Source organism: Malus sylvestris, chromosome 17 (genome assembly GCF_916048215.2).
Source record: "Malus sylvestris chromosome 17, drMalSylv7.2, whole genome shotgun sequence".
Lineage (NCBI taxonomy): Eukaryota > Viridiplantae > Streptophyta > Magnoliopsida > Rosales > Rosaceae > Malus > Malus sylvestris.
Window position 1 is genome coordinate 25,540,148 of NC_062276.1, and position 23,689 is coordinate 25,563,836.

The 23,689-nt window shown below is 36.9% G+C and overlaps 2 protein-coding genes and 1 long non-coding RNA gene across 3 annotated transcripts; all 3 read left to right on the plus strand.

Moving 5' to 3' along the window:
- Positions 1–8,010: 8,010 nt before the first annotated feature.
- On the plus strand, positions 8,011–9,379 carry LOC126611550 (EPIDERMAL PATTERNING FACTOR-like protein 8). The gene is made up of 2 exons (XM_050279855.1): positions 8,011–8,530; positions 8,895–9,379. Exons 1-2 carry the CDS (start codon positions 8,224–8,226, stop codon positions 9,143–9,145), a joined length of 558 nt encoding a protein of 185 aa, XP_050135812.1. The 5' UTR covers positions 8,011–8,223; the 3' UTR covers positions 9,146–9,379.
- A 4,526-nt stretch (positions 9,380–13,905) lies between these two features.
- Positions 13,906–17,549, plus strand: LOC126611551 (uncharacterized). Its single transcript, XM_050279856.1, has 2 exons — positions 13,906–14,206; positions 17,232–17,549. The coding sequence occupies exons 1-2, from the start codon at positions 13,933–13,935 to the stop codon at positions 17,369–17,371; spliced, it is 414 nt and encodes a 137-aa protein (XP_050135813.1). The 5' UTR covers positions 13,906–13,932; the 3' UTR covers positions 17,372–17,549.
- Positions 14,213–17,135, plus strand: LOC126611553 (uncharacterized). The gene is made up of 2 exons (XR_007618896.1): positions 14,213–15,654; positions 15,835–17,135. It is a non-coding gene; the product is annotated as an uncharacterized LOC126611553 (long non-coding RNA).
- Positions 17,550–23,689: the final 6,140 nt, after the last annotated feature.

Sequence of the window (23,689 nt, forward strand, 5' to 3'; positions counted from 1 at the left end):
GCCATGAGGCAAGAGTTGGAAGATTTGGAGGAAGCTCGGCTCGATGCCTATTACATACTAATGGTGCATAAAAAGATTGCCGAATGAGCTTATAATCAACTAGTTAGGCAAAAGACGTTCGGTGAAGGTGAGTTAGTGTGGCAAACCATGTTACCAGTAGGGATTAAGGATCCCAGATTCGGAAAATGGTCGTTGAATTGGGAAGGACCATTCATTGTCCATAGAGTTCTCGTTAATGGGGCATCCCACCTCAAGGATCAAACTGGTTTAATTCATAAATTACCGATCAATGGGAAATTTTTAAAGAAATATTATCTAGTCACATGAGAGATGCAAGAATAAAATATTTGTTTCATTAATTTTCAAATGGCAAACACACAAAATTACAAAAACAAATCGACTGGCCCACAAGTCGGCACTAGAGAAAAATCCTAGGGAGACGAAGGAAGAAAAGCTTCAAGAGCGACTTTTAATTCTAGCCACTTCACTTCGACTATCGTAACCTCGACTTGTCGTGTTCTTTTATCAACTTTTAGTTGCTGTATCCATTTTGCGCCAACCGCATACTCTGCCAGTTGAGGTTTGTTCGACTTAAAATCCTTTTCGAGCTTAGAAGCAACGGCCGACCTTTGACAATGCAGTTCAGCTATTTGACGGTCAAGGTCAGCCAATGTATCATTCTTTGCCTTTATTGCCTCAAGCCCTGGTCAAATAGCTTCGTGAGTAACCATTACAACTTTGAGGTCGTCATCTGTTTGAAAAGCATTCTAAAAAACAGTGAAATATTGTCGAGTTCTTTCCAGGACAGTTGACAAATGAACAACACTTTCGTTGCTCAACAGGCCGTCAACTGCAAGGTCGTTCAAGCACTCTCCCACAAAGTTGAGGCCTTTGCATTGGAGGATTTGTAAGGCCGAGAGAGATAGAAGTTCATGCAGTTTATGACACACCCCATCCCGAAGAAGGGCATGCTGGTTACATCACTCTCACGTGACGGCCAGCATGCCCTTATTCAGGACTAGAACTTATGCTCTGAATATGTGTGTTTCGCACTTAAACTCTTTCTAGATATTATTGCTAGTAGTTGGTTTTTATTCCTTCGTATTTCCTTTATATTTTGCTTTCGCATAGTACTTTTGGTTACGTCACGCTCATGTGACGGCTAGCATGCCTTGATTCTAGGATCGGGGTGTGTCAGTTTGGCAATGGCGCTAGACTCAGTCGGGGTTGCAGAAGGCTTAACCGTCTCCGAAGTGCTGAAGAGAAAAAATGTTAAGCTCAACTTCCCATAAAGGCTGCACAAAAAAGAGTGTTAGAGAAAAGAGAATTCAAACGAATGGCAGAGAAAGAAGTCATTTTAAACCTGCCGAGAAGAGACTTCGACCATGTCCGCCGGTTTGTTGGTCGAACCCAGAAAGCTTAATAGGCGAGCCGAGTGTTTAAGGTAGCTTTTCAATTCATGTGGCCAATGAAGGTTATCCATATTTGATGGCCACTAGGGTGCCCATGAAATATAAATAACGCCATTCAACGTGTAAAATTTTCGGTGAAATGAGCGATTGGGCACCTGGCATTTAATGTTTTTCTTGGTTTAGAGTTCTAAGGTAGGAAATTAATAAAACAAAATGGTGACGACTCTTACAAAGGTCGAAAATACCTCCTAATGAGGGATGTCAAGGTTCTCGTCCTTGAGATGAATCAACATCTCTGCCGCCACTTTTGGCTCAACAAGAAGCGCCCCTTCATATCTTTGACTTACTTCGCCCACATGGGGGTCGACCTGGCCAGCCACCTCGACCGCTGGTTGGAAATCACCAAGAGGGGATGCGACACATTTTCCTTTGTCTAGAGGTAAGAGACTTGTAGTTGGTAGTTCAACCCAAGGACGCCCTACCAGCGAGGGTACTGCGCTTTTCTTCTCCTGATTATAAAATATGATCATTTGTTAGTCGAGAAATCCAGTCAAAATGAAAGGAAAACATTATTAACAGAAATTGTCTTACCTCTTCCTCTAGGATGATCACTGGATTCTTCTTTGGATTGGGGGAAAGGTTTATTTTGACCTTGGTTGCCGCCTTCTCCAGAGTAACAGCTACTGGGCCGACATCAGCAGGGGCAACGGCTGGCCCTGAAGTTGCAAGTTCCTCAACTACTGGGGTGACGATTGGTTCGACTTCAACAGTGGCTTGTGTGGTGGGTCGAACCATGGTCGTCTGGCCCATGGGTGGGGTCGAAAGGTCTTGTGCTACCTTTGTCGGGACCTGGATAACAAAAGAAAAGAGAGGGATACAAATAGTTGTTGCTCCTGTGGTCTGACTTGAAATGAATCTTCCACTTTCCCTTCTTTGTCTTTTTCTTAAGACATTTTTGCCGTCGATGTAACAGCAGCCACTACTGAAGTTTAAGTAGTTATCTTTTCGGCTAAGGGATTCGCAATAGTTGCAGCCTTCTTTAGAGGAGGAGAGAGTTTCTTTTTGGTTGCGACGATCGCAACCATATCGGCCCGTTTTATTGCATGACCACCTGGAAAAGCTAAGCTTGAGTCATAATGAAATTTGAATAGATGAACAGAGAAGTAAAAGGTATATACCTTAAGCCGTTTCTTTGGATTTTGGAGTGAGAATCTTCTTTGGTCGATCACCAAAAAGTTTCTTTGAAGTTTTCTCGGCCAAAGCACCAAAGAAATCTTTGGTATAAGTATCCTACCAATCGGCGAATATGCTAGTACAATGGGTTTCTGGAGTATTCGACCGAAGGTAGAATTTGGTACATCGCTCTTGAAATTCTTGCTAAGCTTCCTCGCATTCCCTCACCAAAGAGCTGGAAAGGCGTTCTCAGCCCAAGAGTGAACGAGAGGTGAGGAGTGGCACATGACAGCCCTTAAGAAAGCCCAATTGATGAGCCATGAAGTGGGGATGGTAGACTTCCCAACTAGTTCGTCGAGCATCACAACCAAAGGGAATGTCACGAGCTAGGGTACATGACCCCCAGGATTGTTGAAGGTCTGCTTCTTCCCATGTCGATGTGGGGAGTTTGATAGAAGACAGATATTTCTGGTGGCGGCAGACAAGAAATTCGTCGTTTGACAGATCTTCAAGGCCGAAGAAATATTTGAAGATGTCTTCAACCGAGTGAGTAGGAATGGAGTGTGAGGCCAGTTGAAGACCCATCACTTCAGAAGAGTCGTAGCTTGGGATTTCTAGCTTCAGCATGGAAAAGTAGACCTACAGCCAGAGTTGAAAGACTTAGAGTGGGCCGTTCTAGTGTGAATCGATTCTCCCTAACAGAGGCATTGACCAAGCACCAAGTAAGGTTGGCAAGAATGGCTGGGCTAAGGGCCAGGACATGGCCATTGGCCAGAGCTTCAGCCACTGGCATATTTTGGCCAAACACTTGTTCGAGTTGGTACAAAAGATGAATTTATTGTGCCAGTAAAACAAGAAGGCCTCGTGTTCTCCTTTCTTGAAGTCTTCCCCCTCTAAGTCAGCGAAGTGATAGATTAAAGTGTTCTAGTTGAAGAAGTTTTTGTGCAGTTTGTGCACATCTTCTTTTGACGCCTCTTGATCTTTCTTTGCCAAAACTTCGATGGCACGCTCGTCGAAGACTTTTTTCATATCCAGGCCAAATTGATACCGAAAAAGAATGGTATCAATTGGGAGACCAGAAGGAAAAGTGCCAAGTATAGCTGGGATATCCAGCACGATTGGACTAATGAGGCCAAGAAAAAGAACCATGGTATTGGTGGCCGAACACCAGAAGCTTAAGGCGGCCATCAGGAGCTCTCGGTCAATGTTGATCTCAAGGATCGAAAGTTTGATAGCATCAAAGATGCCGAGAGTCTTCCATTCATCACCAAAGTGTGGCTCCATTCGAGTAACCCAAGCAGCCCAGGTCACTGGGGTCGATGGCCAGGCTCCTTGAGGTTTGGTCGATTACTACTTTGACCAATCTTACCATTGGAATAAGGGCTTTAGGCAATAGGCCTTCAACATTTCAGTGATGATTTCTGGGATGTCATCCTTAAAGAATGGTCCCAAAATCTGGTGAGAGGCACTTGAATCACCCTCAAATCGAAGGGTTTTGATAGCATTCTGGTCAAGAAGTCTTGGTATTTGTTGCACTCATCGATGAGCTTGGTAATAAAGGTATTGGAGGCTATTGAAGTGGGTTTGAAAGTTGTTTTGGGTTTTGAAATTTGATTTCTTTTTTTAGGCTGAGAGCAAATGGTAAGAATTTTGAAAATTGAAAACGTAAAAGTTCAAATGAAGTTGGGTAGAGTATTTATAGGCAATTGGGGGTAAAAGGTCAACGGTTTAGGTTTAAGAGATGAAGGGTAAATTCGACCGGAGAATTTCATAATCAAAATAGATTTTTTGAAAATCCAGGTGAAGAGCCGAAAAGCACGCAAATTAAGGTTGCATGATTGTGTGTAACGGCGAAGTTTATGACGAAGTGACATTTTAGTGTCTGCACGCCTCGAACGTGGGGGTACGCATTATTAAAAATGGACAATCGCAATGAAGAGTTGCCATGTGTCAAGTTTTGCAGCTTTAAGAAAACCGACAGGGGTGAGAGGTCATGCTTAATAAATACGTCTGGGTAGTTGGAGTATTCGAGGCTTGCAATGCTCTTTGGTTTACTAGAAGGAATATGCTAAGGGTTTATTATTTGGTAATAAATCAATTCTTCAAGGTCGAGGCTCGGCCAGGAATTATAGGCCGAAGACCTCAAAAGCGAGGGGGCAATGCTTGGGCCTAAAATAATGTTTTGGGCCGCGCTGAGAGTTGTTCTCGGTCCAATAACATTCATCTAGAATCTGGTCATGGGCTGTCCAGTTAAGGTTGGCCGAGTCCTGTTACGAAAAGGATTGGTTCAAATAAGGGTGAGGTAGTCAAACCTTAGTGCAACAAGGAGTCTTAAAGCTAAGGATGCTTAGAATTAGGGGGTGAATTTGGTTCGTTAAAGAGCTTGGTTCAAAGTGTTATAGCGGTTAGGATTGGCCGAAACATGATCAGATTGGGTTAAAGAGTTCTAATCCAAGTAAAATTCTAGTTCGGCCATAAGGGGGTTCGCTGCTATAAATAAAAAGGGGAGTACATCATTTAAAGCCCTCCAAATCAACACACAAATTGCCCTGCACAAAGCTTCTCAACAACCTTGAGATTTTTTCCTCTCCCCATTTCTTCCCGCCAACACATCTTCAATTTGGATAAACAACACTGTGAAGACAACTGGCGACATCTTCAGTTTGGATAGACAACACTGGAGATGTAGAATCAGCCGACCTAGGAACACTTTTAGTTTGGATAGACAACACTGCTTGGAGACCGACTAGCTATTTATCCGAGTCTCGATCAACAAGGATTTCTGAGTTCTTGTTGATAGAGGTCATCTCATCAGCCTTATCAACGAGGTGAGGTGCTACCAGGTTACTAGGCTCGACACATTCAAAGCTGAGATTTATTTTATGATTAGATATTCGCAAGTACATTTTAGAGTTCAACATTCCGATGGCCGAACTACATTTACAATCAAGACATTTATCTCTTTCAAGTATTTGTGTATGTACAGTCTGGTACCAGTTAAGCGTACTTATACTCTCATAAATATAATTATCGAGACCGAACCCAGCTCCGATGATTTGTGAACTTCGAAGAAACTAGCAGCCTTGTCTTCAGGCTCTAGAACCCGAAGACCGAGACGTGTTCCTTCATTGGCCGCAGTCATGAGATCAAGAAGTCAGCAACGCACCCAATGCCATATCAACATGTTTTACTCCTCGGCCGAACTCGGCCAACGAGTTGGCATGCCTTGCACACAGCCGAATGACGTAGTTAGCTTATTAATTACTTGGCATGCAAGCCACGTAGGCTTGGTAGTTTTTAGGGTCAACAATAATATATTTAATCTAATTACAAGATGTGTGTACAGTTTTTTGTTGACATGTGATATCTGTGTAAAATTTCATGTGAATTTATTATTGACACACGATTGTTAATGTTTTTATCCAAAAGGATAATACTTGCATCCTCATGCAGGGATGCACATATTCTTTTATTTGCATATACCATATCTTGATCAAATAAAATGAATAGCCGGAACTTAATTCATTAATCTTTATTTGAAAGATTATTTTTATAAAAATCTTTCAATTTAGAAATTTGTTTAATCATCCAAACGTATCAAATAAATAGACAGTTCATCATAAACTATGTTACTTAAAATCTACACTGTCAATTGTTTTATCCATTTGAATGATTAAATAATGGGGTTTGATATTCACACATCCCTTTTTACTTCTCACACACCTTTTTAGTTTTCGGCCGTCGGATTGGATGAATTGAAGAAGATCAACGAACATAAATTAACACGGGGTGTATGAGAAGTAAAAAGAGGTGTGTATAATCTCTAATTAAAATAAAATTTTAAAGTAAATTTTAAATAAAAATTATGAAAATCTAACGCTTTTGATTGTAAAATTTACAAAATCAAATTAAATTATTCACAAGAGAAAAATGATCATCTTCTACTTTGTTTTATCTCCTTGTTTTTTCTACATATGGTAAAAAACTGACCAATCTAATCAACAATCTCAATCACCAGTTAAGAAGGGACAACTATTGACGGTAGGAACTGTTTGGACTATTTCTATTATTCTGTACCATAGTTGAATACTACTGGCTAGCATTTTGTTCCGACGAATATTTGATAATAATTGAGGAAATGGTCCTTCACTTATAGAATAGTATAATGGATGTAGTTTTCTCTATCATTTTCCTTTTCTTTAGATATTTATATATTAAACATTCGACAAAAAAAAATATATATATTTTTAGGATATTTGGGAATATCATTATCAAGGCCGCACCAAGGGACTAGGGGTGGGTACTTGAAACCGAAAATCGCAACCGAAACACGAATCAAATCGAACCAAACCGAACGGTTTGGTTTTGCGGTTTCAAAACGGTTTCGGTTTGAAACCGAACCGAATAGGGGAAAAACGATTTGGTTTCGGTTTCGGCCTCCGAAACCGCATACTTTTATTAAATGTTAAATTTTAATTGATTATTTTCATTGAGTCCATACATTTAGTATGGATTCAACCACATCATAACATGGCCACATAACATAACCTTTTATTTTCTTTCTTCTAGTCCCGTAGTCCGTGGACTAAGACTTTGTGTTCTCTTTCTTAAGTTTCTCAAGTTTATTCATCTTTCTCAAGTACATTTAGTATGGACTTTCTTTATGTTACACTTTCTGTGTGTTGCAACTTTACTAAAACACATCTACCACCTTTTGTTATTAAAAAAATTTCACATAGTTTGATTGGTAGGTTCTACCAAAACCAAAGTTATTACTTATTAGAATCTTTTTTATGTTTGGGTTTGCAGTACTGGCATTGGAGATTTGATGTGCTTTTAGTTGCCTCAAGTTGAATTATTTTGTTGTGGTCCTTATGGATGTGAATTTTGTTGTCATTAATTAGGTAACCATAATAGTTTTTTGAAACAATGAAACCGAACCAAATAGTTTGGTTTCATTTCGGTTTTAGCCTCAAAACCGCACCGAACCAAACTGCAAAAACTTGAGGTTTTTGTTTTTATTTCACTCAAAACCGCACCAAACCAAACCGTGACCACCTCTACAAGGAACGGAAAGCCACAAAGGGCTAACAGACAAACACGTTGACAAGAATGAACAAAGAAAATAAAACAAGACACTAAAAAAAACATAGGGCGTCAAACCCTTATACACTTCAAATAAAAGTTAACTAAGGGCCAGAGGGATCATCCTTGTTTAGAATCCTGACAAACGAAAATGGATGCCTATAAATCCAAATTGTGTCGCTCAACTCTACACTTTGATGCGACGCCATAAAATCTGTCGTTGCATTAGCCGATCTTGAAATCCAAGGCCAAAATCACAAGCAAGAAAGTATTTGTACCTGAATAATTTAGAGAAAAATAAAAGAAGAGAAATGAGGTATATTTTTAGGTGATTGGTCGATAAGTGCTACCATTTTGCAAGACAACGGATTAACCGAGATGCCTATCCCAAGATCGTCAAATAGTCACTTCAGTCATTCACTAAAAACCTTGTGTCAGGTGCAACAGTCCCCAAAAAGACCCAGAAAAATTTACATTTTCAACAAAAATCAGTATCTTTTTATTGGCGCGTAATGCAAAACAAAGGCAGGCAACAGAGAAATGTAGTGTCGAAATGAAACAGCATTTTGAAATTTTAATTCCACCTTTGTCTAAAAATAATATAAATACCTTCTTTAAATTACAGCCTCTTCATTTATCAACCACCAATCCTTTTCTTCTCCTGTTCTTCTTGCACAGCATCCCTTCTCTTCACTGTAACAAAACATCCCAAAAGCAGATTTTAAGATTTATCCAGGTCCTTCAAAGAGTACTGCTCCAGATGGCTCCTTCAACCAGAAACTACCGTGTACGTGGCCTCAAAGTTGCAATAATCACTGTGGCTTCCATCTTTTTACTCACGACTTTACTTCCCAAATCAGGTATAATTATTTAAAACCCTACCGGCTACCACCTACCCACTTTAGCAAAAACTGTTTAGGATTGGAGCATTCTGTTCTCTTTCAAAGTTGAAAATACGAATTGGGTTTTCTCAGTTGGGTCTGTAAACTACAATGTTTGACCCTTTTTCATTTCATCATCTTACAGTTCTCTCTTCTGTTCTTCTTCTGTTCTTCTTCTGTTCTTCTGTTCTTCTGTTCTTAGAGTACAAAGTACTTACTGATGAAGGGTTAGGGTTTCCTTTATATTTTATTTTTATACATTTTACTTGCTAATGATAGTTAACTAAACGTAATTAATCCTCATTAATTTTGGTTTTTTGTTCTGGTTTCAAAAATTGTCCAGTGGATTCCGTGCAATCAAGCCATAACAATCAGAGTAGTGATGATCTGTTCTTGCAAAGCAAAATGGTGCTCGGTTCAAGGCCTCCAGGATGCCAGAACAAATGTTTGAATTGCAGGCCTTGCATTGCAACTCTGGTGATTCCGGTCCACAAAACAAAGCGTTTCAGTTTGTCATCTCATGGAGAAGAAAGTGATAGCTATTATTTGCTCTCCTGGAAATGCAGATGTGGAAATAAGCTATTTCAGCCATGAATCTCTTGTTGTTTACCTTTCCATTTATAGAAACTTAGCATATGCTACTCATTAGGTGAACCTTCTACCTAGCTGTAGCTGCTCATGCATGATGTGCTCTGAAAAGATAAGTTAAAATACCTTTAATTATCAATCATTTAGATGTGCAGTTGCACCTATTATTTGTTTGTAGATACTAACTAATTAGAATAATGTTGGGCTATTTAAGTACGAGTAAGAACTTTTTTTTTAAAATTTCGTGTTTGAATTATAAAGTTTTATACTTATGATCAAAATTATTATTATTATGAATCACTATATAAGGATTATTTTCGTAAAAGTTGAATTAAAATTAAAGTCGTTTTGTTAATTTATTGTAACGAATACATAGACAGTTAATAATACTTTTATCAATTTCGTTCATTTGTTTTTGTAAAACTAAAGTCGTTTTGTTAATTTATTGTAACGAATACATAGACAGTTAATAATATTTTTACCAATTTCGTTCATTTATTTTTATACAGTTTGATGATTAAACAATTTTAGTTTTAATTGATTTTTCGCAAAAGGAATCTTTGTGGACAATTCTGATTATAAACACAAAATTTTATGAATCGATAATAAATAATTTTAAATAAAAATTTCCTCATTCTTTAAGCTGCCGAATATTATACAACTAATTATATATTAATCTCACCCTTTCAGTACTACTTTTGTCTTACATTGTGCTTAATTTTCAATTTTTTGTCTTCATGAATTCTTGTGCAATCATACACTGTGTTGATGTCATGTATGTCACATCGAAATTAATGGATTTTTTTACCAGATTAAACGGGTCAGATGCATACACACAACTGTGTACCAAAACAATGAGACGTCATGCTTTTGGCAGCTGGTGATAATTCATAAAAAGCAACCGTAGTATAATGGATAGGACAACACTTCAAAAGTGCACCATTTTATCTACATTGCCTTTATATGTGTTCAGTGGTGAAGTAATTTCAAGATTCGGTCCCATCTTGGCACTATCATTTTATCCCGAATAATGTTTGATTATTTAAAGATGGTTAAAAAAAATTATTTAAAATTCTTCTTGTTCGAATTATAGAATTTTGTATTTATGATCAGAATTGTTCATATTATGAATCACTCTATAAAGGTCATTTTTGCAAAAAATAAATTTAAAATAAATTCATTTAGTCAATGTATTGTAGCAAATACACAGTACTTTTACCAATTCCGTTCATATGTTTTTTTACAGTTTGATGACTAAACGACCTTAGTTTAATTGCTGTTCTGCAGAGACGATCTTTACAAAATGATTTATAATATGAACGGTTCTAATCATAAACACGAAGTTCTATAAATCGACAACGAATAGTTTTGAGGACGAACCCTTACTCATCTTTTTTTTTAATGGAAAAAGATTGGACGAGATTAGCTCTTTGGCAATGGTCGCGTGCGAGACACTCAACCTACCCTGAAGGGATGAGGATCATTACACCCAAAAACCCCTCTCGTCCCTTATTCATCATTTAAGTAGCCAAGTATTCTTTTTTTTTTTTTCTTTCTAAACTCGTTTCTTTTTTGGTCATATGTTTGCACGCTTGGAAGAAATGAGCAGGAACTGGTTACGATGACATCAATGTTTACACTAGGAATCATAACGAAAATAGAATTAAAGCCTAGTAATGTGTTCACAAACTATCTCCAACCCAAAATTGCTAAATGCTAAATTTTGCTACCCAAAACCAAATTTTTGTCCCATAAACAATTTTTTTCCCAAACCTGCAGTACTAAATTTAGCACCTTAACTATTTTAATTGTCTAACAAACTTTTTTTTTAATATTTCTTAATAAATCCAAACTTTAGATTATCTTAATTCAATTCTACGAATAGTTCAACCTTAGAAAGGATTCAACTTTGAGAAGAATTGCAAATGCACAATTTAGAATTGAATTATTAATCTAAGGAAATTCAAGGGACACAATCACACAAAGAAAGAAAAAAGTGCAATAGAAACAAAATGAGTGGAAAGAAGGTAGTCTTGGAATCTATGATTATGGCACAAGTTAGTACTGTTATAGGTTGTAATATTTTTAGTAAAACTAAGAGAATGATTTTTTTTTTGTCTCTATTAAAGAATGAATTGTAAGTACGTGCTCAAGGACTGGTTTGATATTGCTGTGCTTTAAAAAAAAGTTGTTGTGAGAATAAGCGGCTGTGAAATAAATCAGTAGAGTGTTTGGTAAACTTTTTTGTGAAAGTGCTTTTGGAAAAAAAAAAAAAAAAACAGTCTGATAGTGGGTCTTTTCATTAAAGGAGCATTGTAACTCCGTATGCTTTGAAAAAAAACCAGTTTTCCAAAGCTGCAAATAGTAGCTTCAGCTTTTTCCTTTGATTTCAGCTTATTCTCACAACAGCTTCCAAAATAAGCCTTTTTTTTTTAGTTTACCAAACATCTAAAACCCTCACAGTTTTTTTTCATGGGTGTTTTTTTTTTTAAGCACCTCACTCCCAAACCACCCCTAAATGTCTCGACATGTTATGAGCTTAATTGATAACACATGTCGATACATTTATATAACTGAATTACCATTTAATTAGTATTCAATTTACTTTAAAGGTCATTTACGCTATATTGGATTACTCATTTTACTAGTTGTTGGCTTTAAAAATTATAAAATCTACGTGACAGGAAAGTCAAGTATATAGGACCTAACTATGTTCTTCAGGAGTATCCAGCTGAATGCGGCTGTGCCAATTCGAGGCCAAGATCGGCCATGCATTCGAATACTTCGGTATAGTGGTGATGCTATAGATTGCGTCGATACTCACTTTTGAATTAAGTGATCTTGACTGAGTAAGGAACTTGTTTGTCCAAAATTCTACAACCTGAAGGTAAGACCACGCAAATCATTGTGAAGGTCTGTATTGTGAACATTGATTTCGGTATCCTCGATTATATTTTTTAGAATACAAGGGTTCATTTTGGAAGTGCTTTTGAAAGACTAAAACCGCTTTTAGAGAAAATGTTTTGGGTTCCAAAAACACTTGAAGTGGTGCTTCTTGCAGGAAGCACTCCAAGTGCTTTTTCAAGATTAACTTGCATTTTCACTAAATATTAGTTCTAAAGATATTTTCTCTAAAATCTCTTTCAGTCATTTAAATGCAGTCAAATATCTTAATGAATATGGTGTTGGGTCCCCCCCCTTCCCTTAATGATAAGAATAATTTTAAAAGAAAATTTAAAAACACTTCCCAAAAGAACTCTTAGATCTCCGAACTTGCAACAGCCTATGAGGACAAAGATACTCAAAGAAGATGAAGGTTTTAACCTTAAACATGGTTTGGACATTCTCGTGCCGAACTCTAAATGTCGCTTGAGGATATATCCAATCATATAACATCGCACTCGTCGAGAAAGCTAGTGAGATGATCTCTTCAGTGAAGTATCAGAAATAATACCTCACCATCAAGACTTAGATAAATAATCAATCAGTCGGTCTATTTAGGTCAAACTAGTTCCACATGTGTAACCTGTCTGTCCAGCGGGTCACCTTCACTAGTTTCCTCTAGAAACTTTTTCTATCCAGTCGGTCGTTCTCCATTGACTATCAACTTAACCCCGTCTATCCAAATCGATCCTTGCGCTAGGGTTAGCAAGGTTAAATCTCACACAGAGTTGTGAAATTTCACGTAGAGCGATTATCATGACTAGAATCAACCCAACAATTTCCCCATGCTTTGAAATCTCAAATCAATTTTAGTTGTACCATGACTAGAATCCCAGCAGATGTCAAAGATGATTATCATTAGAATCCTAATAATTTTCTAGGAAAATCGGGTCTAATCAACTTCATTTATTTCATCATCCAACAACTTAAAGTATATGGGTTGCACATACAAAATCGGGTCTTAACAAATTTTTTATAAATATACTTAAATGGTTGTTAGGATAACCAAATGGCTAAACGATTTTTCACTTAATTGAGTTTTCAAATGAATGATATATTAAGGGAGACCCAATTTTCTAACATTTCAAACACCTGTCGTTGTTTCTGTCTACCTTTCCTCTTCATTGTTTCATCGGCCTCCTACCTTGGATCCAATTTTTCAAAACTTCTTTCTTTTTCTGCTTATTCTGCACCCATTATATTCCGTTTCATATCCCACTTCTGTTTTTTCTCGCCGTTTGTCTCTTCCACACGATGGACTCGTACGTCAGACTTGACCTTACAAAGTGTTGAACTTTTGTTAAATATCTGTTTGGGTTATGTGGCTCAATACAAGCCATGGATGCGGATGAATCTAATCCCACATCGAAACACAGGTGCGTATTTAATGTACCAAGGTGTTTTAAGATAAAACTTCATAATTGGGTATGTTCATTTCTTTGTACTAGTAGTGTAATACGAATCAAAACTCACGATGCCTGATTTTTTTATATAGACATCATACTCATCTAAACCAAACCACCGTAAAAGACCTAGGTAGTTAAAGTTTGGAACAACAACGATGCGAGATCATGTATTGTCCTTTTTTTAGCTGATTTTCACATACTAGTTTTCACTTTTCATTTTTTTTTCATCAAATTGAATATATCAAAAAAAAAAACAACGAAGATGATTAACCAGACATGTAAAGTTGTAAAATAATGTCTTTTATTAGGATTAGACTTGGGTCTAAACATTAAAATCAATTTGAGCCCAACAAAAAGAAACCCCAAATCAACAAGGCAAAACTTACAAGTTACCACCAATATAAATCCAACTTGGCTTCAAAACATCAAACAAACTCCCCAAAAATGGCAGCAGCAACTCTCCTTCCCTCGACACCATTTCACTACACAAACCCGCCATTACCACACCCCCGCCCAAACTCCCTCTTCTTCTCCTCCTTCTCAAACCCCTCCGCCCGCCACCAATTCCCTCCTCCTACTTCCGCCGATCACGTCTCCCCCTTTCCGTTTCATCCCGGCCGTCCATCCGTCTCTCTTTATTCTCGTCCCGGCCGTTGCCTTGCCGCCCAATCAGGACCGCCTCTTCCTCCCCCGGATTCTGACTCGACCAGCCTCGCAGGTACAGCTAACAGACTACTATTGTTCTTATAATTCGTCGAAAATTGGACCCGCTAGTTTCATTTCCATGCTAGGTTTTCCAAGCAGACGTTTTGAACCCAAACGGCGAAATTCGAATTCCTCTGTTTGGGTCTTATGGAAATTTTTAGAGTTTGATGTTCAATTAGTATTGCTATTGTATATTGGAGAATGAAGATGTTCTAAGCTTGTAATTGCAGTTCTCAAAAGTTATAATCTTTAGTGCCTTACTCGCACTCTTATGGTAAATGGAGTGTCTGTTGATGTATAGGATGGTAAAAACTTACGTTCCGCTAAAATATGAGCGTAATTGGAGACTTGGAGTGAGTATGCTAAACAATAGCATTCAGATTCAGTGTTACAAGCTGTCACAAGAAGTTATAGCGCAAACCGTAGCATCCTAAAATATTGCATTTAGGTATTCTAGCACTGCAAGATAGAACTAGGATGATAAATTTAACGCAAACGGTTGTAGTTAGTTCTAAGAGTGTATGGTTGGACATGTTAATGCTATATATTTTGGCACATCTAAATGCCAAATATGCTGCAGCATGCCTAGATGTTAAGTACGCCAGAATTTGGCAAATGTACTTCAATGGTTTATTTTGTTAATTGGGTGTGACAAAAATAGCATTGGCACGAAAAAAATGGAATTTACCATTAGAATTGCGTTAAATGTGGATACTTATGGTTTCATTTTGAGAAATGATGGTTAAAGAGGAATGGTACACCAATTATGTTAGTTGAATAAAGTATGCTAGGTAAGGAAAAAAAACTGATAACCGGAAGAAGAAAAGTACTGATGTTCTGAAAAATTATCCGAACCATTGGAGTAGATGTACCAAATTATGGCATATTTGATATTTGTATGTGCTAAAATCAATAGAGCACCCAACCATTGAATATGCACTTGAATTATCTCCAGTCTTTTGTGCTAAACTTGTCCAAGCAATGCTGTATGAATGCCTGAATTCCATGTTTATTATACTATAAAAGTATATTTAATTGTTGGTGTTATTGCCTCATACCAAAGTTGCAATCAAAGTGTCACCATGCCCAAGTGCTGCATTTTAGCATACTCTAATGCTATATTTTAACATAATCCTTCTACTCGCTGAGTATCGTTAATTATTCAACCCACTACTAGTATCATACCTAACAACTTTTACCTCATCTCTCTAAAAAGAAACTTCATTTTCAACATTGATGTTCCAAATTCTCATACTTGTAAGCAATTTGAAAATAGTGGTAAAAAAGGATGGTGAAACTTATAGCATCAGTGTTTCACAAATAAACCCAATGAGATTACCAGCGCACGAAGTGTGCTGGTTCTGGATGTATGTTTCTCCACAAAAACTGTATTCTCCTTTCCTCTTCTTCATTTCTTTCTTTGTTAATTCTTCTATACAATAATTTTTTAGTTTTTCAAAGGTCCAGCCTAAGAGGTCGCACTTGGTGCGATGGCAAGTGCCTTCGCCCATGAGCGGTAGGTCTCGGGTTCGAGACTTGGGAGCAGCCTCTCCATAAATGGGGGTAAGGCTAGCCGACATTCACCTCTCCCAGACCCTGCGTAAAGCGGGAGCCTTGTGCACTGGGTACGACCTTTTAAAGGTCCAGCCTATTCAATATGTAAGACTATTAATTGGATAGAGGTATTGCACCAGGAATATATAATACTTGGCCAGAGGTAGTGTCTCAAATAGCGGGTTTTAAGGGCCAAGCACTTTTTAAAGGTTTTTATGATAGAAATGAAGCTTCCCTCGCATTGTTATCCTTTTTTAAAAATAAAAAAAGAATTTCAGAAAGTTCTTGTTTTCAGTGCATGTCATTTGTAAGGAAGCAAGTTTTAATGGATGTTTATTTAGTTGAAAATCCTGTTCACCCAGCCAACATCTTTCTGGAGCATATTTCGAATGAATCACGGTATTTTCCTTTGTATCATAAACATGATCCAACTATATGACTATTTATTGAAAAGGCTGATATGGCTTTGTAGTATTATTGGATATATAGAAGACGAAAATAGGTTGGTTGCGTATGTTATAGCTGTTGTTTATGTGGACTAGTGTGTGAGAATCAGACAAAGGATAACAAGTGAGCCTTAAAAGGAGATTTTTGTTGGGATTGTTGGCGATATGATGTGTAATTGAGGTAATCATGTGTTTTCGGGAATTGTACTTTAGTCCTTTGGATAAACTAATCATCATATTGGTGTCTTGTATCGTAAAGATATTGGTAGGAGGATAGGCAATCTGTAATCGGTTGTTTGTTTAGAGAGAACTGTATGTGTGTCCGACTGCTTGCTGTTTTGTTTCGTTGGTTGTTTCACTGAATTTCCATTATGGAGATGAGATTTAGATGCGGAATTTAAGGGCCTGTTTGATCAGGAGTGAAGAGCATGGGGACCTAACAGAGTGCAGTCAATCTTAGCTTCTTAAGGGTGGTTATCACTTTAATCATAATTAATGTAATTAATTCAGCTATTCTTATCTCAAATGCTTTACCTATTATTGAAGCCGGATATCTTGAGTTCGAATCCTTGCAAGTGCATCCTTACAATATGATTCGATTTGAACATATTAGGCTCTAATGGCAGAGAGAAACCCACATATGAGCGGGCACTAAAGAGAGCCAAGAATTGAGTTGCATTTAATTGAAATAAATGTAACTAAGCGTATAAGTTGGGCTATGTACATGACGCCATTAGATTATGAAATATTTGGTTGATGGAAAATCCCTCCCGCCTCCCGCCTCCCGCCTTCCCTTTCCTCTCTTTTTGAATGTGTTCTCTCATTTGTAATGTTGTTTGGATACTCTTGCATGTTCACTTTTACAAAGCTTACATGTTGCCACATCTTGCTATATAACTACTTGTCTATCACATATATAATGGTTATTCAAGCTTTTCAGAATCGTGCGGCTCAGTTTTCTCCTAGTTCAGGCTTACTTTGTATAGAGCACTGACCTCAAGTTTCTCACCGGTCTGTTTCTAACTTTTTATGGAGCAGGTCTTGCAGCATCTTTCTCCAAATTTCAGGACAAAGTACAGATCTTCTTTGCTGTTCTTTTTTGGATGTCTCTTTTCTTCTGGGCTTCTGTGTGGGATGAAAGGAGTCGACCAGACAAGGGCTCACGATTTAGAAAATGACCCAGTAAGCATTTGTTTGTATATAATGATAGACTGAATGGGTGGTAGTAGCATATACATTGAAAGAGGATCAATTTCTTGGGATAAAATAGTACATGTGGGAGGTAATTAAATACACAAAATTTAGTTTCAGATGCTGTAACTATCAAAGGATGAATAAGCAGCTGTTTTTAACTAACCTCCCTGTGAGTTTTAACTAAGACACCATAAGTACATTACTTTAGACAGGTGAACCCCAAAAACACGTTACTGCAAATTTTGAAGATTTCAGGGACTGCGGTAACATTTCGTTTTTGGTCTTCGGTTTCTGTTATTTCTCTTTAGTCAAAGATAGGAGGGAAATATATAGGAAAAGGAAAGAGGTGCGAGAAGAGAGGAAGGAGGGATGGCGTTGGGAGAAAATGTATTGGAGTGCTACACAAAACGAAAACTAAAAACTAGAGACTCAGCGCCCCGTTGATAATCATTTTGTTTTTAGATTTTAGCATAGTGGGGAACTACATGGGAGAATGAGGAATATAGAAAGGTGTAAGGATGGCGGGAGAGATGTAGAAGAAATGTATAAGAAAAAGGTATACAGGAAATTAGAACGAAAAATATATTAAGTTACTGCAGTAGTTCAAATCTGAGAAGCTCAGTGGGTGTGAGGGATTTAAAGACCTTAATCTGTGATCATGTGCTTTTTGTCTCAATCATGTGCTGTTCAATTAATAGTACGTAATGGTGATTAGGTTAGGCTCAAGACTGCACTGTAACTTGTGGAACATGACATGCACCAATCACCGAGTCCCGGAAGAGCAATAGGGTGGTACCTCAGGTACCGTTTGGTATGTGGGATGAGACGGAATAGAGTAGGACGAGGCGTTCCGTTTCACGTTTGGTGCGTCTAAAATGGGTGGAACGCGCTGTTTCACGGGACGAATTTTGGGTGAATTTTTGTTTCGCCTCACCCTCCTAGAATGACTCGTTCCACATCCGTGGAACACAAAATTATAACCTCTCTGTCTCCTTCCTCGTTTCCATCCGAGGGCATCTTTGCTCTCTCATCGTTCCGTTCCGTCCTATCCCGTCCCGTCTTGTTCCATTTCGTTCTGTCCCATCCTGTCTGCATACCAAACGATAGCTCATGGTCCTCACCTTACCACTGACGTCGTCACGGTCCAATCTGTAATTTTGTCCTGCAGTTTAGTGAGTGCGACTAATTGATGAAGACATCGTCAGTACATCCTCTGTGCCTTATTGCATTCCAACTTGGGGTTTGTTTGGGACTGCTTCTCTAAGAAGCACTTCTACTACTAAGCGCTTCTGTGAAAAATGTTTTAATTAGAAACATGTGGAAATTTTAATTAAAACTCCAAGTGCTTTCTAGATGTCCAACTTGAAGAAACACATAGCAAACGTAATCGGCGATTAGGAACCCTAGAAAGCATTTTAGCCCTTTCAAAAGCAGCCTCAGACCGACACTTATTCCAGTCGAGTTGGTTACTATGGTGCATTGTATGTGTTTACACATGGTGTTTTTTATGTTGATGAGTTTTTCTTGGGGTTAGATTCTGGCTTTCCCCATCAACCAAATTCGATCAGCTTGACTTGTTCCCTTGGCATTGTCTCCAGACAGAATCCTAAGCTCCATGTGATGGTAGATATTGATCTGCCACTGTCATACCCCCACACTCTTGGAGTACACGCAACTTCAACAAGAGAACATTTTACACCGGTAGAAACTAGGTTTCACTCAAGAAAGAAGATTTTCTATATTCTTAGTATCGAATATTTTTGACATTTTACCCGTCAGATCTTTAATCAAAAAACATAAAAATCAAGATATAATGGTTAAAAGCCCAGAGCATCGTGTACCCTTGAGCACTCGTATAATTTTAGCTCAAGGAAGTGGTGATCGGAAATATGCGTTGTAATTGGTTGTATATATCCGAGGATTACTAGAATGAGACAAAACTCTCGTGTTCATTCTTCTTTCTTTCAACTTTGATATATAGAATACTCCGAAGCATGGTAGAAAATTCCGAGAGCTTGTCGACGAGTACAATTACAATGTAAAAATCTTTGCTCAGCCGTGTTCGTTCTTCTATCTTTCAGCCAGGAAAGTAGAGCAATCAATTGAATTGCACAACGCACAATGGCGACGGCAGAAATGGTAGACACTCGGAGCTGTGACACTTTGCTCACTAGTCAAAAGCAAAGGATATGGATCGTCGCGTCGGGCCAATCGGAAAGCAGAAGAGGGGAAAAGGCAATAAATTAAGACAGCGGGTGAATGTGTGTCCTACCTTCACGTGACTTCACGGAGACGTTGTCAACGTGTTGATCGGGCAGAGCCGCAGAGGTGGTCTTGTGCTTCCGTGGGCGTATAGTCTGCGGACAGCACACAATGTTCAGCAGTCTAGTAGCCCGGTGTACCTTTGTCGCATTTTAAGGATTTGGACTCTGCTCTCAGTGGAGTGAGCCTCCTGTGCTTAGAGAGCTGAGCCTTCTGAACAAATCACATAAATTGTTAAATTTTGATTTAAGTGTTACAATTATTATAATTTTTAAAGAAACTTTCTATTTGTAGTTATTGGAACAAAATTTAACGGTCTATGTGATTTGCTCTAAGCTCCTGAGAGGATCCAAATCCGCATTTTATTTGCCAATTGTTGAATGGTAGGGTTCCAGGTTGAATGACTTTTCCTTGTTAGAAGTATTCGAAGGAAGTTTTTTTTTAGAAAGTACTTCAATTGTTTTTATTAAACATTCGGATTTTTAATTATGAATTTTATTGGGTTTTTAGTAAAAGTATTTTTAATAATAGTGTTCTTGAGAATGTCCTCTGTGGAATTGATTTTAATATATATAATATGCCTGGTGTCACATAATTGATTTTGCGGGCCTCACACGACTACCACAGCACCACTCTAGATAAAGGATCAAAATTATGAGTTTGAAATATAAAAGATTAGATTGACGAGTTTTTAAAATATAAAAGATCATTTGTAATAAAAACCTAATACGTGAAAAACAAGGATCGATCGAAAACAAACATGTTCAAGTGCTAAGATAATGAGTTGTCAGGGACAGAAGGATGAAAAAGAGTAGATGAATGATGGTGGGAGAGAGAGATATATAAAAAGAAGGCTTAAATATTAAAATGGTCCATGCATTTTAGTCATTGGGCCAATTTAGTCCATGTGTTTTCAATTTAGCCAATTTGGTTATTGTATTTATCTCCGTTAACCAATTAAGAACATTTCCATCTAATTTCTGTAAAAAAATTATAAATTATTATAAATTATTTATAAAATTAAAATTTATTTGATTTAAAATATTTAAAAATGAAATAAAATTAAAAATTAAAAGAAAAATTATTCTCCTCCCAACTCTTTGACCTCCTCTGTAACATTACTCCCTCTCTTTTCTATGTCACAACCTTAATCATTTTTTAGATTGGAAGTATTATTTCTTAAATGTGTTATTTCTCATTGATTCGCATTTTTCTGTAAAGAGAAAAGATAATTATTTGTCATATGATTTTTCTTATGGATTAGTTAAAAGAGATGGAATAAAATGTCCTTAATTGGCTAATAAAGACAAATACGAGGACTAAATTAGCCAAATCGAAAACACGGGGACTCAATTCGCCATATGGCTACAAGACAAGGATCATTTTGACATTTCAGCCTAAAAAGAATGTATTAAGAAAGGCACAAAATAAAAATTAAAAACCAACTAAGGCCGGGACTGTTTAATAATCATTTCATATTCAATTTTTTTGTTGTGGTTTTCATTTTTCACTTTTTAAAAAAAACACTAAAATCTTGTTTGGTGGCTACTTCTTGTTTAAAAAAAATGAAAACTAAAAACCAATAGGCCAAATATTGAAAACTCATAAAGTAGTTTTTAATTTTCATTTTTTTTAAAACTGAAAGTAGTTACCAAATAAGATTTCAATTTTTCACAAAAGTGAAAACCGAATGGTTATCAAATGGCTTCTAAGTTATTTTCACTTTTAAATTTTGTTTTCATTCACTATTTTCTTATTTCTTTTCCTCTCTCCCCACATCCTTCTTCATCTGTCACGCCCGAATTCAGCGTCAGTGAAAAAAAAAACCTGCTCCAAGTGCACGAATACAAAATAAAATAAAAGCAAAGGGAACAAAACAGGGGTTTGGAAATGAAATTCTCTTATATAAACTAATACTGCATTGTATCACTACAACAATGGTTCGGAAGCTCTATTATATAAACTACACCCGGAACTCAATCAACCCAAATATCCCTTGTGTTAGTCATCTTACTCTTCTCTCAATCGCCAAAGTCTACACTATTTCATAACATTCCTATAATTTCACTTTTAACAGCCTTACTGGTTCCTATGAGAGTCAAACTCAACCACACAAAAGAATATTTCCATTTTCATATCCAAATCTCAAATATCCAATAAAATCCTTTCACTTCAATATGCAATGATATTTACATATATATATATATATATATATATATATATATATATATATATAAGTAACATATCATGTTATCATATTATCCAAAATAACAATAATATATCAAACTTCAAATATAAACAATTATATTAGTTTTTTTTTAAAGAGCAATTATAGTAGTTATAAATAGAGGTGGATTTTTTTGCCAAATTGCCATGCCAACCGAATTGCCAACCGTGCCATACCGATTTTGTGCCAAATTTTTTGTACCAATCGGTAATGGTACGGTATTGTACCATACCGAAATATCATGGTATGGTATTGGTAATGGATACCATTACCACGGTATTACCGTACCATACCGAAAATACAATATAATTTATAATTTATATCATACATAATTATATAACACATATTTATAATATTCCAATAATTTGAAAATAATACCCTACTTATATTAGCATTGTTGTTGGTGACTTTGATCTCTTAAAATTGTGGAAATCAAACACAAAAGAGTTCCTAATTCTTTCACAAATAGCCAAAATATATTTGTAACCCCCACTTCTACTGTTGCTAGTGAAAATGCATTTAGTCTAGGGAGGAGGGTTGTGAACCCTTTTAGGGTATCCTTGACTCCTAAAATAATGGAGGCACTAGTGTGTACTAGTGGTTGGCTTATGGCAGGTGAAGTAAACTTCTACAAGGACCAACGGAAGATATGCTTCAATTTTACAAGGAAATAGAAGAAGAGAAAACAAGAAAGATATGCTTTAATTTCTTTAGTAAATTTGTTATTAAATGGTTTTCAACTTTAATTCTTCTTGCTACTAATTAATATGTTTTCTTTGTTTGTAATGTAGGCTTGACACAAACTCAATCTTCTACAAGTTCAATGCCTCCTCCAAAAGCTTCAACATCTCAAGCTTGAATAACTGATCAATGAATTCTCTTTTTTGAAGTTTACTTCCAATTTTCATTTGGTTTGAAACTTTAATTTCTATTTGGATTGTTAACTTCTATTTGTTTTGGTTCGTAACTTCTATTTGGATTGTAAGCTTAATTTTCATGATGAATCTTGATGCTTCATTTGAATTATTATGTGTGTGAATTGTGAATGATGAATAATAGATGAATTTAATCTATAATGTATGAGATAAAGGTACAAAAAAAAAAGTTTTGCCCTTGAATTGGGTTAAAAAAAACAATATATTTTGTCCCAAAACAAAATGGCAATTACCATTGCCATACCATGCCAACCAAACTTTTGGCAATACCAAACTTCGGTATACCGAAAGTTTGGTACGGTAATGGTAATAGATTTTACAAAACCGAAAGTTTGGTACGGTAATTGGTACAAGGGTTTTGGTACGGTAACCGTACCGAACCCACCCCTAGTTATAAATATACCTAGTAGAACACATGTTTCACAACACTAAATAAGACAAAAACTCAAATGGTGATAAGTTTCCCAAAATACTTGAATTCCAAAGCTATAATATTACTCCACGTACGCATCAAGCCAAGGCAAGCACCTTCATTGCCACCGGCACCTCTAATGCCAACAACTTCTTTTTCACTCTCTCTCTCTCTCTCTCTCTCGCTCCCCTACGGGAGCTCAATGTGCATGCGTTGCATGCTACCTATTCTGAAAAGAATGGAGCTTTGCGCGTATTTATATTAAGGGTAACGTGAATACTAAATTTTACAAATTAAATGACATGGAAGTTAATGATAGGATTATGACTTAAGCGTTGATAAAATATACTTATTCATATTGGTGACACATCATTTAGTTTGCAAATTAGAGTGGAGTTGGTTGTTATGTGTTGGGGTTGAAGGTGATGACTTGATGGGGTGGTGGTGACGGTTAGTTGGTGGAGAC

What these genes read in the sequence shown, in the direction of transcription:
- LOC126611550 (XM_050279855.1), top strand. Translation starts at nt 8,224, where the DNA reads ATGAAACAGCATTTTGAAATTTTAATTCCACCTTTGTCTAAAAATAAT. An exon ending in GACTTTACTTCCCAAATCAG is followed by an intron (nt 8,531 to 8,894) that starts GTATAATTATTT and finishes AAAATTGTCCAG; the next exon opens with TGGATTCCGTGCAATCAAGC.
- LOC126611551 (XM_050279856.1), top strand. Translation starts at nt 13,933, where the DNA reads ATGGCAGCAGCAACTCTCCTTCCCTCGACACCATTTCACTACACAAAC. An exon ending in TGACTCGACCAGCCTCGCAG is followed by an intron (nt 14,207 to 17,231) that starts GTACAGCTAACA and finishes TTTATGGAGCAG; the next exon opens with GTCTTGCAGCATCTTTCTCC.